The sequence below is a fragment of the Astatotilapia calliptera genome, chromosome 11, assembly GCF_900246225.1.
Source record: "Astatotilapia calliptera chromosome 11, fAstCal1.2, whole genome shotgun sequence".
Taxonomy (NCBI): domain Eukaryota; kingdom Metazoa; phylum Chordata; class Actinopteri; order Cichliformes; family Cichlidae; genus Astatotilapia; species Astatotilapia calliptera.
In genome coordinates, this window is record NC_039312.1 from 17,317,398 (window position 1) to 17,335,554 (window position 18,157).

Consider the following 18,157-nt stretch of genomic DNA (forward strand, 5'->3'; position numbering starts at 1 on the left):
ATCAATTTTCTGCCATTCTGCTGCCCGCAGTGTCAATAGAGATGCCCAGACCTTCCTTTCCAGCTCTTCTTTGTGGACTGTATGTAAACTCCATGTAAACATATTATCTTTCTCTTATCTTTGTTACCAGTATAGATAAAGTCTTACGGGAATCTCTGTGTCACCTAAAGAGAAAAACAACATCAAAACATCCAACTTGGTGGTGAGTTGTTTTTTGTTTTTTGCCAAATGACTAATATATATGTTTAGGGTTTTTTTTTTTTGCCTACTTTCTCCATAAACAATTGTCAGACAACACAGAGAGAGGCTGAACAACATAATAATGCAGAAAGATGTAAACAAGTGGAAAAAAGAGTTTAGAATATATATTTAAAGAATGTGTAATTGTGAAAAAGTGCTACTAAACAATGTTAAAGGAAAAATGTGTCTCATCAGATATTTAGCTGTGGGTTTAGTTATTTTTGAAAGGTTTGGATATTCCATTTGTGTGCTTGCTGTAAATATGCTCTCAGATATGAACCTACCAAGAGGACTAAATACACACTTCCATATATTCAGGACTAGGGCTTGTGACCTGTACATTCATCACAAAATCTTATAGTGACCCTAATGCTCGCCCTGTCATACATGTTCCCATTGTGGGAATTCATATTAAACAATTCTCAAATAATTGAGCAAAAAGTGCAGTCTTCAGGCTGTCCTGAAGTCTGTGGTTTTCTGTATTATTCTCAGTCTGAGTGGGCGTCCTTAATATGATTATCATTGTCTGTAAATACAGCAGTCATGCTCACTTGCTATTCAAACCTTTTGTATGCAAAGGGAAGCTAATCAGAAGAAAATCAGCTTAAAGAGAGGGTGACCTTGAAGACAGAGGTGAAAAAGCCAGTTTAAGACAAAGGTTGAACCTCGGAGTGCAGTATGAAATATGTAAAGGAATAAGATAACATAAATAAGGATTATTTTAATCTGTGAATCATGCAGACCTACTCTAGTCAGATCCAAAACTGTAAATGGCAAGCTGAAAATGAATGTAATGGGTAAACTTCAAGCTTTTGCATCTCTTGTATGTGTGAGAATTCTGTGATTTAGGTTTTTTCCATTTAGAAAAAGAAGAAAGAAGCAGAAAGGATCAAAAACAATGAATGGAAGAAAGTCAGATACAAAGAACAAGGACTGTACCGTCTAGTGATTATAATACAAATATATACCTTGTTGGAAATATTTACTTATCTATATACTATAGATATATATCTTCAGATGTTTAGTTTATATCCAGTAGGCATAGTTAATGCATACAGTGGACACAGTTTAACAATAAGCCCATCCAGCTTTAACTGTCTGTGCAGCAGTCCCAAGTTTAGTCTTCATTCTATTAGATGACTCTGGACCCTGATGACTTTTTGTTGCTGAAAGCTCTGTTTAGTTCAAGGAACAACTCAGACTTGAAAGGGCAGATTAAAGAAGGGAAACTACACAAGATGTTTTCTGTGTTTAGTATATCAGGCTGTGGTCATCCACAGCCCAGCCCAAAGCCTAACCGAGAGTTCTGGCTCCACCTCTCAGTAAATTCTCCAGATGGTTTGATCTATATTCTACATCCCACATTTGCTCTGCTAATGCCAGTATACCTGTACACATAACTACTGGAAATACCTCAGGTCTGCCACACGCTCAGCTACACTTTTCCTAGTAAGAAAGAAAACTAATAAGCTTCTTTCAGAGAAAGTTATGCATCATTCTTCAGAGAATCTTTTCAGGGTAAACAATCAACCTCTGGGGACTTCTTCTCATGTTTTGGTAGCAACTATTTACAGGGCTCCAAAATTATGTTAAAAGTATTTTTTTTAACTATTTAAAGTCATGGGGATTTTAAAGATTTTAACTTACTTTCTTAGTCATACTTATGTTATTAGATTAAGTCACAGTAACTATGTAACCATCAAAGATATGGCAGTTCTTTGATGTCCCCTTATCTTCACATATTCAGAAGAGATAAGTGTCTACAAATAACAGTATTCTTCTTAAGGAGGCTATTTAAAGGATAATGAGAATCTGTAGTTAATTTGCTGAATAATATCTTTAATGCTAAGCATAATAGATATACACTCAGTGGCCACAATATTAGTTACACCCAAATCACCTGCTCATTAATACAAATATCAAAATTAGCCAATCACACAAAAGCAACTCAGTGACATGGACATGGTCAAGATTGTCTGAAGTTAATACTGAGCATAAGAATGGGGAAGGTAAGTGACTTAAATGACACTGACTACACTCTAATAAATAAAACATTGGTTCAAATAAAAAAAACATGTTAACGTTTTCCACTAGAATTTTTGAGTTAAGCCAACTTCTGGCAGAATAACATTAATTCAAAGCAATATTTTTGAGTATGTTGAAGTAGCTTTTTTGGCCACAATTAAAAACATTCTTAAGTAAAATTAACTTAATAATTTTCGACTAGAACACAAAAATTTAAGTTGATCCAACGTGAATTTTATGTATAGTGAAGTTACTTTTTGGCCACAAAAAAAACCACATTCTGAGTAACATGAACTTAATAATTGTCAACAAATACACAGGAATTCAAGTTGATCCAAGATTATATTTATGTACGGTGAAGTAACTTTTTGATCAAAATAAAACACATTTATAATTAAAATGAACTTAACTGTCAGCATAAATAGTATTTATGTTGGTCAAATATGATATTTTGGTTACAGTGTAGTCATTTTTTGGTCCCACAGGAGATTCTATAAGGCCATTTACCTGTTTCCCAGCAGGCTAATTCGCTCCAAAATACAACCTTGATCATTTGGCTGTGTCTTATAACCATGACTACCGCGTAGGCAGGCTCATGCATGGTGGTGCCTGCCCACAAAGAAGTCAAGGTTCTAAGACCTTACAAACTTGTCAATCACTTTTTTTCCCAAACGAACGTCAGCCTTAACATGGGCTGTGTGTGCGCTTGTGTCATGACCTTCAGAAAAAAGAAATGGATGTTGTGTGTATTTGTTTGAATGCGGCAGATGTGATGCCAAATACCTGGACATCAGCTAAGGGACTCGTACCTGGTGCTCAGAAAGAATAGAAATTCAGACAGATGTATTCAAATGAGTTAGACCCATTTAATTACAATAACAAACATCACAATTCTTTAACGTGCGTGCGAAGTGCAAGATTTGTGGGCTTCAGTTTCCTAGAACACAAATTGCCCGCTGAAACTTAAGGAACTGTGTATTAAAATTGTAATAAAACCTACTACTTGAATCCTCTTTTTTTTACTTTAACATGTGACAGTGAATCAAAACAAAAGATGACAGGCTGCTATACATTAAATGCATTAATTTAAACATAAAATGAGCAAAGCTTCTTTCATTCAACTTTGTCAGCACTCTTACAAAGTATTCTTGATTCTCTTCCATATTTGACTTTTCACCCTCAAGATTAAGGCCAGCTAAAGAGGGCATTACACAAACTTTAAAACACACCAATACCCTCAGAACACAGGTCATGGGAGAAATTAAACGCATTCCTTAAAAATGTGCAAATAACAGCATTTAAGACACGGCAAAACATTAACTCAGAAGACTTAAGAACAGCGCTTTAAAATTTAGTAAAACACAATGAAGTAGTGCCAGAAATGCAGGAATAAGGTTTTTGTGAAACTCACTCACGAATGGTCTATCAAGTCTGCTCTAGAAAATACCAAACTTAAGATTCATTACTTTAGAGCTGGCTTTTTGTCCATCAAGCTCAAGGTATAGCTTTTGAAATACCTCAAAGGTAAATTTCAGCTGCTTGGGATAGGTAAGGTTCAGAGCGTAGATTACTCCCATCATCAAAGCACAGGATCTGGCAACATCAATCCTCTCCAGGATCTTGGATCCCTCAACGATGATGGTTGGAGGCCCATCACCAATGATAGCAATCTTCATGATTTGCATTGCAAGGTCTGTGTTGAGCTCCTCCTCATCCTTGTAGGAGAAATTAAATGTTAGGATGTATAAAATACATAGCTCAAGCACTTCAGGATGACGTGCATAAGGGAATGAACTACTACAGGTAGGAAAATAAGCCAAAACAGGTTGTCTTTTGTGTTTTTCAGTGATTTTACTTTGTCATTCTGTAATTTTTAAAAGCTAAATTAAACCATAATCCAACGTTTAAAATAAAAAATGTCTTGTTTTTCACAGTTTTGTTTTTCCACTTTGAAAAGAAAATCTAATAAATCATTTTTAAGGGTTATTCCACTTCTAAGTGAAATTTTATCTATTGCCATATTGCCACAGTTAGAAAGTGAGAAACAAGCCTTTTGTAAACAGCACACTAATTCTCCTGATCCGGAAGCAATCCATTTGCTTTAGCAGAGCACAAACAATGTGTTACGTTTCGGTGTTGTCGGTGTGTTGTTTTTGGCGTGACTGTTATGTGTTTCCTGTTTACTTTGAAAGTCTGTGTTATCTTAGTGTTTTCAGTTTACGTTTCCCTGTCTCGTCAGTTCTAATTTGCCCCAGCTGTGTTTCCCTCCTGTTGTCCATTTTCCTGATTGCTCCCTCTATGTATTTAAACCCTGTGTTTCAGTGTGTCATGGTCGCGATCTCCCCCGTGTTGTAAATAGTTTGGTGTTTTGTTGTAAATAAATAGTTTGTTGTAAATAGCTGTAAATAGATTTGTCGATACTTTTGTTTTGGGATTTTGGTGGTGAGCTTTAGTGGGGTTTTTTTGTGTGTTTTTTTTTTTTCTTTATTTTTACTTTTTTTCGTGTTGCACTCCGGTTGCCTAGGCCGGGGTGTAACAAATGGAAGTGAATAGCAGGTGCTAGCATGTTGTGTGCAAAAGTGAAAAAATAAATAAAAAAATGACTAACAAAAATGAAAACAGTAATGAAAACAAATATTTCTTGGGAGCTCAGTAATCATGTTCACGGCAAATGAAAAGTGCAAAAGTAACACGGAAGATTTGCAGAAGCTGATTTAGACTTGAGACTACATTGCAGTTACGACAAACACCGCTGTAAACATCCACTGCATGGTGCATGGATATAACGCAACAGTTGGAAAAGCCTCCAGCTTCCATAAACAAACACACACAGCCACTACTATACAAGCATGGTAAGCTGCAGTAACAATGGATGGGTCTTTGATTTGTTGAAGAAATATTGCACAAATAGCATGTTGGTTTATAGACACTGGTCGGCAGTGGCTTCAACTGCTGTGTTATAACCATGTGGAGGCTTACAGCAGTGCTTTGTCGTAATGTAGTCCAAAGTCTAAATCGGCTCCTGAAAATCCTTCATGTCAATTCATACTTTTCATTTGCAGTCAGCATGATTGTTGAGCTCCCCAGGAATACTTGGTATCATTATTGAGTGATTTTAATCACTTTTGCACACAAAATGCTAGTACCTGCCATTCACATCCATTGTTTATGCTCTGCTAAAGCTGCTGCCAGATCAGGAAAATGACTGCGCTGGCTACAAAATTTTTTATCCTGTGTGTTTATGTTGCACCTTATCAGGGAAACAGGTTTCTATTCAGCAAATTATGTTCAATGACAATGGCAATAAACATCTTCGGATTGTAATTCTGAAATGCTTTTTTTCTCACTTATACATGGCAATAGACATATCTTCACTTAGGGTTGGAATGTCCCTTAACTCATTCAGTGCCAGCCACTCTCAGATTTCATACCCCCCTCAGTTCCAGAGATATTTAGCTTTTTCACTGATTTTGAAGGCTCACAGAATATTTTGTTCTATGACTATGTGAATTCTGAAACCACCATGACAAAAATGAGTCTCTCTTCTTTCAGCAGCAAAAAAAAATGTTTCTACCTCTGTTATTTAGAAATCTGCAGTAGAAAAGAGAAACTTTCATGACAAAACACCTGTTTCTGGATCAAAAGCGCTTTGTGTAAATAGGTTTTTCTAGCAGATCAGTGACTTTGATGTAAATATTTCGTGTTTCAATGATTCATGCAACATCTCAACTAAGTTTTACTACTATGAAGTAAAAAAATCACCTGTAAAAATGTACTTTTGGCAGATTATTTTTTGTATAAAAATAGTTGTTTATAGACAATTTCAACATTTGAAAAATATATAAGAAAAAAGCGACTGATTTATGATTCAGAGAGTCTGTGTGTGTGTGTTACTCCCGCATGTGCACAAGTGAGTGCGCGACTTAGTCTGTTCACCCCCCACCCGGCCATCGGTTCGTCTATCAACAATTTCTGTGCGTTTTATGCAGCAAATCGTTCATTATTCTGGTCCCTGCTGCCTTCAGAAGTTTCTAACAGGAGATACTGGTCAGATAAATCCGGTTCATGTTCACTGGAATCGCTAGAAAAACCATGACGTCAGGCTGCAGACACCTCAAGCTCGAAATGACGAGCTGGATCAAAAATCGCGCCACAATACTCGTTCTCAGTAGAGCCGACTGTCACGCTGGTGGGATTTTATCCATGTAATCAACTCCACCACCTTCTCAATTCAATAAAAAGCTCAAGAGGCGTCTATGGCACTGAGCGTTCGGATTCATTTTGACGTCTAAAGACGTCTATGGCACTGAATGACTTAAATACTCAACCCTGAACAGAAAATCCAATGAACAAAACACAAAGACCCAACAGGGACATGCATTCAAAACTAAACAAAAAATTAAAAACCAACTCAAGTACTTACGCTGTATTGTTTGAAAAGATCCTCCTCCTTCTCTCCAAGATAGACTATGAGGCAGCGAACAGCAATTTCTCTGCGCTTTTCAACTGTGTTGTCCTGAATGATAGAAAAAAATAGGTGTTCAAAATACTCTTTTTCAGTGAAAAATGTGCCCACATTACAGAACTGGCAACAGAAACTGAGTATTTCAGAGGTTCTCATTGTTGAGTGAGTTGAGTGTTTCCTTGATATGTGTGATTTTAGGCTACCCCATGACTTAAATGAACAAAAACAATCTAGGTAAGGACATGGCAGAGGCTGTACACTGGGGATATGGCGTAACCTATAATCTTTCATCAGCTCTTCCTTAGTGGAGGTTGCAAATTTACAGATTTTGCAAGGCCAATCCATACTTCATGATTCTGAATTACTCAATTCAAGCTTACTTGTTAAAGCTTACTTCAGAAGGTCCCTTGGTATTCGATACCAGGAGAAGATGATGGTTTGAGCCTTTGTCCTGGCAAGAAACACAGCAAAGTAACTGAATATTTCGGTGATATTCCCACTTTCTTTAGAAGGCTGACCACGTCTTAACTGGAACCCCTAGATCTGCAATGCCAGGACAGTGTATAACACCAGAAAGTTGTGCCTGCACAAAAATACAAAAGATGGTATTTTCAACTTCACCTGTGAGTCTTCAATACAGTGAATAAGTTTCACCTGTCAAAGCTGTGTGAGCTAGAACCAAACATTCAAAACTACATAGACCTGAATACACTGGGTGCTGGAAAGCCCAACGTGGCTTTCCATAGATCAAATATACATAGAGGTGACATGGACTGGGCCAGTCTGTTGGAGCATGTATCCCCACCGACCGCGATCTTGGAGGGGTCTCCACTCGCCCCCAGTGCATGTATTTCTACTGAGGAATGTGTTAACTCAAAAAAAAAAAAAAAATATATATATATATATATATATATATATATATATATATATATATATATATATATATATATATATATATATATATATATATGTATATGTATATATATGTATATATACATATATATATATATATATATATATATATATGTATATACATATATATATATATATATATATGTATATACATATATATATATATATATATATATATATATATATATATATATATATATATATATATATATATATATATATATATGTGTATTAGTGTAAAAGCGAAGCTCTCAATTTACCGGTCGATCTACGTCCCTACCCTCACCTATGGCCACGAGCTGTGGGTAGTGACCGAAAGAACGAGATCGCGGATACAAGCGGCAGAAATGAGCTTCCTCCGAAGGGTGGCTGGCCTCTCCCTTAGAGATAGGGTGAGAAGTTCGGCCATCCGGGAGGGGCTCAGAGTAGAGCAGCTGCTGCTCCACATCGAAGGGAGCCAGCTGAGGTGGTTCGGGCATCTGACAAGGATGCCCCCTGGGCGCCTCCTGGGTGAGGTGTTCCAGGCATGTCCCACCGGGAGGAGGCCCCGGGGCAGACCCAGGACACGCTGGAGAGATTATATCTCTCGGCTGGCCTGGGAACGCCTTGGTATCCCCCCGGATAAGCTGGAGGAGGTGGCTGGGGAGAGAGAGGTCTGGGCCTCTTTGCTTAGGCTGCTGCCCCCGCGACCCGGCCCCGGATAAAGCGGATGAAGATGGATATATATATATATATATATATATATATATATATATATATATATATATATATGTGTATGTGTGTGTATATATATATATGTGTATGTATGTATATGTATATATATATATATATATATGTATATATATATATGTTTTTTTTTTTTTTATCAACAAAAGCAAACATAAGGTGTGGCATGACAGGACAGAATCATTTCTGACAGTAAATACGAAAAAAAACCCAAACTTTTTTATACACAAGCTACAATGTCAATAATCCCACTTGATCTGTTTTCATTTCATTCTCCAAAACCAAATTGGAATCAATGCTGAGTCAGCAGCTATGGTCATTTTTGTGCACCCTAGTGTTGCAAAAACTGGCATACTACTGAAACCATATGTGGGATTATTGACCTTTCTTGCCTTATCTGTTTGGAAAAATATTTTCCTTATTTACCATGGGTGAATACATTCCTCAGTAGAAAAAATGTACTGGTGGCGAATGGGGACCCAACCAAGATGGCGGCACGCTATTGATTTTTTTCTTACTTTCAACCTTTATTGAGGCATATCAATGTTACAGCCAGTGCCAATGCACGTCGCCTCTACGTCTCTACAAAACACGGAAAGTACCCAAAAATTAGGGACAGCTAACTAGCCTACCATATGCGGCACAGTGCACTTAAGTCTGGTCTTTTACCTGTGAAAATAGGCCGAGCAGCCGGTGAAGAACCGCTCTTAGCGGTCAACAGACACACCGGACTAATGGCGACCACACTTCCTGCGCAGAAGCCAATGGGGTTGAACTTCACCCCGTAACGTTACGAAAATTTAGAAGCGTTTCTTAACAATTACTAACATAAAATGCTTCCCTTCAAAAAATAAATTTCACATTTCAAAAATAAAATCACAGTGAACACAACTTAGCTTGGCTAGCTACGTTAGCATAGTAGTTTGCGCCGGGGCTAACAACGTCCGCTATCTTTTAAAAATTATAAGACAATTACAGTGGTCTGCATTAGAGTAACGTCAGTGTTAAATTTTCCAAAAAGAGTCCAACAATTTATGCTATCGCGGAATTAGCTGCTGTGTGTATATTAAAACACACAAACGGGGGCAAGCTAAGATGTATGTTATGTATGTTACGTCGTTGTTTTAAAGTAAACTAACAAAATCCAGAGCGACTGCAGATATGTGTAATTTCGCATAAAATTACTCACCGTTCGCGACCAACACAGCTCTTGATAAACCTTGAACACGTGCTGTTGAATATGTCCGCTTGTGTAGAAGAAGGGAACTGTGAGCTGTTTACACGTCATCAAGTTGTATTTTACATCGACAGAACTTAAAATTATATTGTTTTTTGATTAAAAGAAGATTTTAAATTCAGACAAATCACTATTATATATTGAGTAAAGAGGCATAATTTATGTGTCACCCGAACTCAATAAAATAAAAATTTTAATTAGGAAGTCTAACAGTATTTATGAACTTGATTTTTCATTTCACAACAACATATATATGTAAGTAATGACTAAAGATCCCATTAATTACTTTTTAGAGTGTATGGCACAGTCGCTGGTGCCATACTGACTGATCTGAGTATTTCAGAAACTGCTGATGCACTGGGATTTTCCCACACAACCATCTCTAGGGTTTACAGAGAATGGTCCAAAAAAAGAACATGTCCAGTGAGTGGTAGTGAACATGTGTTGTTCATGCCAGAGGTCAGTGGCGAAAGTAAATCAAATCACAACAGTTTTCAACTGAGCTACAGAAGAGCATCTCTGAACACACATGTCGAATCTTAAAGCAGATGGGCTGCAACAGCAGAAGACCACACAGGGTGCCACTCACACAGCTAAGAACAGGAAACTGAGGCTACAGGTTACACAGGCTCACCGAACATGGACAACAGAAAACTGTAAAAACATTGCCTGCGATTTCTGCTGCAACATTTTGATGGCGGGGTCACCACCATCCTGCTTTGTATCAGTCGTTCTGGTGGGTGGTGTTGGTGTAATGATGCTGAGGTTGTTTTCTTGGCACACACATAGACACTGTTTAAACACCACAGCATAACCTGAGTATTTTTGCTTACCTTAATGACTGCTGTACCCATCTTCTGATGGCTGCTTGGAGCAGGAAAATACACTATGTCACAAAGCATAAATGATCTCAAACTAGTTTATTGATCATGAGAATGAGTTCACTTTTCTCAAATGGTCATTATGGATTTGCAGCTAACAAAATCTGCAGCAACCGTGTGATGTTATCATGTCAATATGGACCAAAATCTCTCAGGAATGTTTCTAGCTTGTTGAATCAGTGTCATGAATAATTAGAGCACTTCTGAAGGCAAAAGGAGGTCCAACCTGATACTAGTAAAGTGTACCTAATGAAGTGGCTAGTGGATTGCTTTACTAAAATAGTAACCAACAAACCCAAAGTATTTTAAGACTCAAATGTTGAACTATGTTGTTTTATTATATTATATGTTGCTTCACATCAAGAAGGTTCTGAGTCTGCTGGCATGTTCCCCCCATACTCTGGTTACTCTGGTTTCCTCAGTCCAAAATCTAGAAATTACTTGGATTAGATTAATTGGTGATTCCAAATTGCCCATTGGGATCATTTGGATAATTGCCCATTCAAATCAACCATGAATTGGATAAGCAGAAGAGAATGGATGGATGTTAATTAGAATAGAAGGAAAAAGTGGAAGTACCAATTTCAGACCAATAATAAATATCAATGAAGAAATGTAATGCTAAATTAAATAAAACAGGGAAGTGTTTTTTTCACCTTCTAACATTATAGATGTGGTAAAAGCAGTACTCTGTGCTTTTCACAATCCTCTATAAGGTAACTAACCTCACCCACAGGTTATACATTCACTGCTTTTGTGGCTACAAAGCTTGTTTACAGAAGAGACAGCAAGAAAGCAGTCCTAGCCATGTGTGCATCAATGTGCACCTTTATTTTTCTGTGGTCTTTTAACTGTTTTACTTCAATTTAAGTGTTTAGTCCTGCTATTTCTCCTTTATGTTTTCTGCTTATTTATTGATCTTTGGTCTAACAGATGAGCTTGGTTATTCTATGAGAAGGCCTGCAGCTCCCTCTGCTGTTGTACAGCTAGAATATAGCAGGTGGCAGTGCAATATTGCTGACCTGAACCGAAACCGAAGTCAAACCGCACTGAACAAAATACAAGATTTATTTTGCAACCACTGGATAAAATGTGTAAACAAAGAATTTTACAAAAGTCAAAATCTGAATTGCTGGAAGAAGGGTTTCAGTGAAATGTATTTATTACAGTTTAGTTATTCAAATGAATCCTGAAATATCATTTTACGATTATATACATATTAAATAAAATATAACTTTTCTTTTCTTTTTTCTTTTCTGGATTTTAGGAGTAGCCAAGAGTTATGTTGTAAGCATCAGCAGTGGTGACATTTAACAACCCACAGTTTCTGTCAGTGTGAACGCTGACAGCAACAACATTTGAAAAAAACAGAAACCCAAAACCACATTCAGCAGCTACAACAGCTAACAGCAGCAATGGACTGTAGTAAATAAATAAAACTGATTCCCACATTCTTCCTTTCAACATTGGATATATTGTGGGTTTTTTGGAAACAATGTTGTACTCCATTAAATACAGATTCACTCTGTCAGAGCTCAGCTGTTATTAAATAATCTGTAGTGGAGACAAGCTTGCAGACGGTGCTTCAGCCCACCAAAGGAAGTTAGAAAGTTTGACGTCAGAGATGTCAGAGGAGAAAACGAATAGCAAGTCACACCATGTTTTGGATAGCAGAAAGCAGATCAGCAAACCAGCAAAGGTACGGTTTTTTTGGACTCCCATTTACTTTCTCTTCATCATCATTTTTAATTTTAAAGATTTAATCTGTCAGAATGTTTTTATTCGGTTAGATTATTCGAGGAAAGGTTGGATTTATAAAGTTGTGAACAGGAAATGTTTGCATATGAAATGCAGTTGCTTGAACTAAATCTTTTAGGTTTTTTTGGGGTTTTTTTTTAATAATTGTAATGATTTAGACATATGTTAACATTTTCTGAATTTTTCATTTACTAATTTTATCTCTATCGCTTTGTAACTACCCACACAGTCCATCATGTCTCGTTGTGATGTAGAGTATACAAAAGAGGTCAAGCCTACAGTTCTGAGACATTTCAGATGTTCTGTCCTTAATACAAAAATTAAAATGTATCAAAATTCGAAGAATGGATACTGTAACATGAACTTTATTCTCCACATCTTTGGAACATGTAATATAGGACAATGTTTGGTCTCTTCTTGTCTTTCAGATAGAACATAACTGAGCTGACCTTCATGGCGATGGCAAATAACAAATTCCTCACCGTTGTCCTATTTGGTCTTTTTTTCAGTAAGGATGATTTAATAGTATTTCTCTTTTCTTTTTGTACACACACTCAAAATGAAGGTGGTCTCACACAGGAAAGTAAAACCACAAGCTGCTGTGCACAACGGAAACTTAACTGACTTGTTAGAGGAACTTAAAGTAAGTTTCAACTAACATATCCCTCTTTGTTCCCTTTCTTTCTCTAAGGCCTTGCTCCAGCACTTGCTGGTAAGTATCAAAAAAGATGATGTGTCAACTTCCTAAATGCATTTAAAAAAAATGAATGTTAATGTTGAGAAAAAAAATACAAATAAAAGTAAATGTAGAACTAGGCAACCAGTCGTGATGACTCAGTTTTTCTCTTGGGTTTTTTTCTTTCTTCCCACTCCATTTCTGTCTAACTGTCTGTTTCTCACTTTTTGTATTTACCAGACAGCACAGTGTCTTGCTACAGGATTGAGCCAGGAACAATAGCAGGCATCATCTGTGCAGATGTGGTGCTGACCCTTATTATTGTCGTTGTAACATACCGATGTGCCAGTTTTCGGCGTCAAAAGATAGATAATGGTAAGATGACGGTGAAGGGCTCGCCGGTCCCTGGGAGCCCTTTTATTTTATCACATTGGATTTCTTTTTTTCTTTCATATTCACCTATAAGACTGTTTCTCAACTATATTTTCACTATATTCATCAAACTGACTTCTTCTGTTATGTGTGATTTTAGCATCAAGTGTATACTTTCAACTAATAGCTTTTCTCCATTGTGCTGTCTCTTGTCTGATTTCTTCACAGCTCACAAAGTGTATATGAATGTCCGGGCCAACTGCAAGAGCTAAAAGGATGGTGCAGTGCATGAAAACACTTTCAACTTTCTTGTAGAAAACTGTTTACCTTTTTTAAAGAAATCTCCTCTGAAAATTAATTATACAAAAAAATCTTTAACTATTACATTTTAAGTTGAACACATTGTTTTACACATTTTATATCTTACTTCTTAGACTTCAACCTGTTAATTCATACTACAAAAAATAAATAAAAGAGTCTCATAAATGGGATTTCATACTCATACAATGTGGACTGTGATTTTAAATATGTTACAAAGTTAGATAAGATGTGTTTCAGTTTATTTAGTAGAGACTTTGAAAAAGGCAGTCCAGTTTTATCTTTATAGTACCATTTCACAGCAACAGTTGCCTCAAGGTACTGTTTATTGTAAAATAAGGACCCTACAATAGTACTGCATTTTAATAATATTAATTGTGTGTGATAATAATAATTGCATATGGTTAACATTCAAATACACTGTTAGAAACGATCAAGGAAACATTTGAGCAATCTTAACTTTAATTTTTGCTCTGATTTTGTATAAACAGCCCTCAAAGCATTGTTACAGCATTTTGATTACAAAAAATAATATACAAGGATTCCAACTTGAGTATTTTATTCACGGACATCAGATGTGTGGTTTAAATCTTCCTTTAATATTTTTCAGCAGTGTTATTTAATGTTAATTTAATGCAAACTATCGAAATAGTTTAACGGGACATGGAGATGTTGTGCAAATGTTCATATTATATTTACAAACTGTAAAATGTATAAAAAGTAATGCTAAAAAAATGTCCACTTTAGCACATTAATAAAAGAAAGCTAAAACATTCTTGTGTCTGGTAAGTTTTTCTTTTTTAAAGATGGAGGAATATTTCATCTTCTGACATGTTCACAGAACACATTTATATGGTTTTTAGCCAGTTAACTTAGTCTTGTTCTTCTACATTGTATAGCTTCACAGATTGTTCGGTTGCTCATTACTTTCTGTTTGTTTCTCGCTTTCATCTACTTGGTCATTCTGTAGCTGACATTTAAGACCTGATTAGATTTCAGACATGTAGGACATGATTAGATTTGGAGCGTGGTTCCGCTGTGTGGTTAACATGGCTCCACTTTGTCCTTTCAGGCAAACACAGAATGAAAAATGCTAACCAAAGTGATTTCATATCTCTTTACTTATGTGTCTGATCTCAAGTACACAGTGTGCTTGATTGATGTACAGTGTCTCCTTTCAACCGTCTCTTATTACCTTGTGAGTCATTTACTTTCACAGTTTTGTGGATGATGTCAACTTTTAAAGCTAAACTTCCGGTGATATGTAGCAAATATGCCTTGCTGCCTGTTTCTTTGTTAATTAACAGAAAATGTTACACAACGCAACATTTCCCTGTTAATCTGTGTTTGTGTAAAAAAGTGTATTTGAAATTATTTTTATATTTTATATTTTATTTATTTTGTTTTATATTTTAAAAACAGTCTTCCAAGTAATTAATTTCTAAGTAATTGAATAAAGGTCAAGAGTGTCACCTAATAAGACATCAGTTCAGGTTTATGCTCTGAGCCACCTGATCATCGCTATGTCTCCACTTCATTGGGCTCACATGTCACCTGTCACCCCCATTTATCAGACATTACTTTTGGTGGGGAACTCTACAAAGTGATGTTAAAGGCTATAAAGTTGCCTGTTCCACCAGTGCACAAAACAAAAGCAGCACTCAATGACCATCAATGACCATCAGGTTTACTTCAACCACTAACCACCCCCATAGACCTTGGTCACATATAACTTTAGACTTTGCTACCAGCGAGCCCGTTTCCTCCAGTCCGTAATTCTCCCTGCAGTTGACAGGTTCTCCAAGTCAGGCCATTTTGTCTCTCTGGACAAACTCTCCTCTGCCTCCGAAAACACCAAGTTCTTTGTGGCTCATGTTTTCAGACTCCACAGACTCCATAAGGTCTCTGACAGAGGTCCTCAGTTCACTTCAGAGGTCTGGAAGACCTTCTGCACCTCCCTGGGAGCCAAAGTAAGCCTTAGCACCGGATACCACCGGCTATCCAATGGTCAAACCGAAAGTTGTCGACATGTTTGGACCTGGACTCTGGAAGCATTACTAAGGACCGCTGATGGACAGCGCTGCTACGGGGATCGGCTGAGAAGACCAAACCCCAAGTATGCACCAGGGCTTGCTGCCAGAGGCATTCCTCTCAAATCACGCAAGCTAGCTCCATGCTATATTGGATCATATTAAGTCAACACCTCCATGTTTTGCTCACCTCCCATCCATTGACAGCAATCAGCGAGGCAATAGCTAAGCGCAGTCATCCACTCTCCGCCAGTTTGTCAGCTACCTCATGGTGGTAACCAGGCCTCATTGCTTCGTATCTTTATGTCTATGCTCTTTACTTGCCTTGATTTCCTTGTGCCTTCAGTTTCTGACATGACACCGCGTAACTCGTGTGCAGCTCAAGTTTTGGCTACCCTCCTCAGAGCTCCATGCTCTCCTCCTGCAAATAAGACCGCAAATTCAGTGTTCACCTTTTCCCCAGTAATTGCTCTCCCCACTCAACACCTAACTTAGTTCTCCCTCTGTTTCAATGCCTTCATGTTAGACACTCACACTATGTTCTTAAATCTGTAAAGTGAAAGTAAATACAAAACTTCAAGGATGTTTCACTGATAATTATCAGAAACAGTCAAAATGCTTGAATTTGTCTTGCAAAATAGTGATACTGAAAACATGAAAAACACAAGTCTTGTTTTAATGTTCATACACTCACTGATTCTGAATTTGTGCTCAATATATCACTGGGTGTCCTGAAACGCAGCACCCAGTTGCTACTAACCCTCTTAATTACTACGGGAACAGTAATGTGTATATTTGGTTAAATGTGGGAATCTGCTTGACAATAACAGTGAAGCTTTCATTTTTACAGACAGTACACCCGACTTATAGATAAACCGGTGGTTTTAAAGCGGCTCAGAGACTAGGTAGCTCTTACTGTGGCCAACCGCTCGCACTAAACCACAGGTCATGCGGAAACGCTCTATACAGAGATACCATCACACGTATTTCTGCAGAAACTGAAGGTGTAATGAAACTGACCTCACACAGCTCCTTATCTTTGCCTAGCCTAGATTTTATTTTTATGAAAACATCGCTAAAAATTAAAATTAAAATAAATTAAAGGATTAAAGTCAAATATTTTCTTTTTATAGAGCAGCATTCCTCACAGAAATGTGGCAAAAACAGAACCACCAGCTTCCTCTTCTCTGAGTGGACTCACTTCTCCTCCTGCTATCAGAGTCATATGCTCACGAATCCTGACACCCTGACAACGCTCCCTGTGGACAGCCCTTTACCAGAGAACCCTTCTACCTTTCGATATCTAGGTGCGAGAGCCTAGCGAAAGAGAACAGAAGGACCGGAGGCTCTCACCCTCCTTGTCTCATTTCCTCTTAGACCAGAAACCAAAAACTTTAGAAGATGTCTGATGCTCTCTGTATTGTGGGTTCGTTGTTTGGTGAGTAGCGTATACTTTGGTTTTGAACATCTATAGCAATGGTAGCAAAGGAACACAGGACTACCCTCGATTCTTTTTATAACCTGAGGTTCGTTTATTCTTTTTCTCGCAGGCTCATCAGAAGGACAGCAAGGTATCTAGCTTCAACTCTTTGCTCGTGTATGATGTGTGTGTTTGGCTTTTGTATTTCAATCATATGTTGTTGGGGGTTTTTTTGTTTTAACAGAATGTGGTTCCTGTTACCTGATAAACATGGAATCTGTAATAGGCATTATTGCCTCTGACATCATCTTGACCATCTTCATCACTATTTCTGTATTTTGCTTTGCAACTCATCAGAGGAGAAAGAGGGAATGGGAATCACACAGTGGTGAGCACTGTATTCGTGTGCCTTTCTTTACATGTGTATGTTTGCCTAGTGGTGTTATGCCAAATGGGCATTAACCTGACACTTCTAAATCTCCTATCAGGCAAAAGAAGTGTACCATCATCAATTTCAAAGAAAATGGCAACAGAGGTCACAGAATCTCCATACCAGGTGATGTATAGACTCTTTTAAAAATAAAAAATGACTAACTAAAAACACACTTGAAACAAAACAATACATATAATGTATATTATACGTATTACAATGATGCATTGATTTGACTTTTCTGTAGGAGTTACATGGAGTCCAGTCAGATGTTTACAGTGAACTTCGGCACTATAGGAAATGACTGAATAACATAAAAAGTATCAAAGTGCTGACAGTGTCCTGTTTGTAATTAGCTCCACAATGTAAAATATAAACTAAGATTTGTCACATTTACTCGCAAATAATTTGTTTATTCTGCATTAATTGATTGATGTTGTATTCAGTGAGTACTGCCTGGCACTAAATGTAATCGTTGCTGCTTCACGTTCCTGTTTTAGGCTGTTTTATGATATGTATTTGTATCTAACTAATAATAAATGAAACTACATTTTAAAACCAGATTTTTGGCTCAGACAGATCCTGTCAAGTCTTCAAAAGTAATTGCATTGCTTCATTTATGATTTAATTGATGTTGGCTTTATTTTCATCACACTCTGACAGCTTA

The 18,157-nt window shown here is 37.2% G+C and overlaps 2 protein-coding genes across 4 annotated transcripts; both read left to right on the forward strand.

The window, feature by feature from the left end:
* Positions 1–140: 140 nt before the first annotated feature.
* hcst (hematopoietic cell signal transducer) lies at positions 141–14,385 on the forward strand. 3 transcript variants are annotated; one of them, XM_026183879.1, is made up of 6 exons: positions 141–202; positions 12,047–12,185; positions 12,673–12,752; positions 12,936–12,956; positions 13,161–13,295; positions 13,521–14,385. In XM_026183879.1, exons 3-6 carry the CDS (start codon positions 12,698–12,700, stop codon positions 13,562–13,564), a joined length of 255 nt encoding a protein of 84 aa, XP_026039664.1. In that variant the 5' UTR covers positions 141–202; positions 12,047–12,185; positions 12,673–12,697; the 3' UTR covers positions 13,565–14,385. The 3 variants fall into 3 exon arrangements, with proteins under 3 accessions (XP_026039664.1, XP_026039665.1, XP_026039663.1); XM_026183878.1 differs by having other exon boundaries at positions 143–202; positions 11,754–12,185; XM_026183880.1 differs by lacking the exon at positions 12,047–12,185.
* tyrobp (transmembrane immune signaling adaptor TYROBP) lies at positions 147–18,045 on the forward strand. Its single transcript, XM_026183872.1, has 7 exons — positions 147–202; positions 15,493–15,726; positions 16,774–17,078; positions 17,191–17,211; positions 17,305–17,448; positions 17,549–17,616; positions 17,738–18,045. The coding sequence occupies exons 3-7, from the start codon at positions 17,042–17,044 to the stop codon at positions 17,792–17,794; spliced, it is 327 nt and encodes a 108-aa protein (XP_026039657.1). The 5' UTR covers positions 147–202; positions 15,493–15,726; positions 16,774–17,041; the 3' UTR covers positions 17,795–18,045.
* The last annotated feature ends 112 nt before the right edge of the window (positions 18,046–18,157 follow it).

What these genes read in the sequence shown, in the direction of transcription:
- hcst (XM_026183879.1), top strand. Translation starts at nt 12,698, where the DNA reads ATGGCGATGGCAAATAACAAATTCCTCACCGTTGTCCTATTTGGTCTT. An exon ending in CCTTGCTCCAGCACTTGCTG is followed by an intron (nt 12,957 to 13,160) that starts GTAAGTATCAAA and finishes TGTATTTACCAG; the next exon opens with ACAGCACAGTGTCTTGCTAC. An exon ending in GCGTCAAAAGATAGATAATG is followed by an intron (nt 13,296 to 13,520) that starts GTAAGATGACGG and finishes ATTTCTTCACAG; the next exon opens with CTCACAAAGTGTATATGAAT.
- tyrobp (XM_026183872.1), top strand. Translation starts at nt 17,042, where the DNA reads ATGTCTGATGCTCTCTGTATTGTGGGTTCGTTGTTTG. An exon ending in CTCATCAGAAGGACAGCAAG is followed by an intron (nt 17,212 to 17,304) that starts GTATCTAGCTTC and finishes TTGTTTTAACAG; the next exon opens with AATGTGGTTCCTGTTACCTG. An exon ending in GGAATGGGAATCACACAGTG is followed by an intron (nt 17,449 to 17,548) that starts GTGAGCACTGTA and finishes ATCTCCTATCAG; the next exon opens with GCAAAAGAAGTGTACCATCA.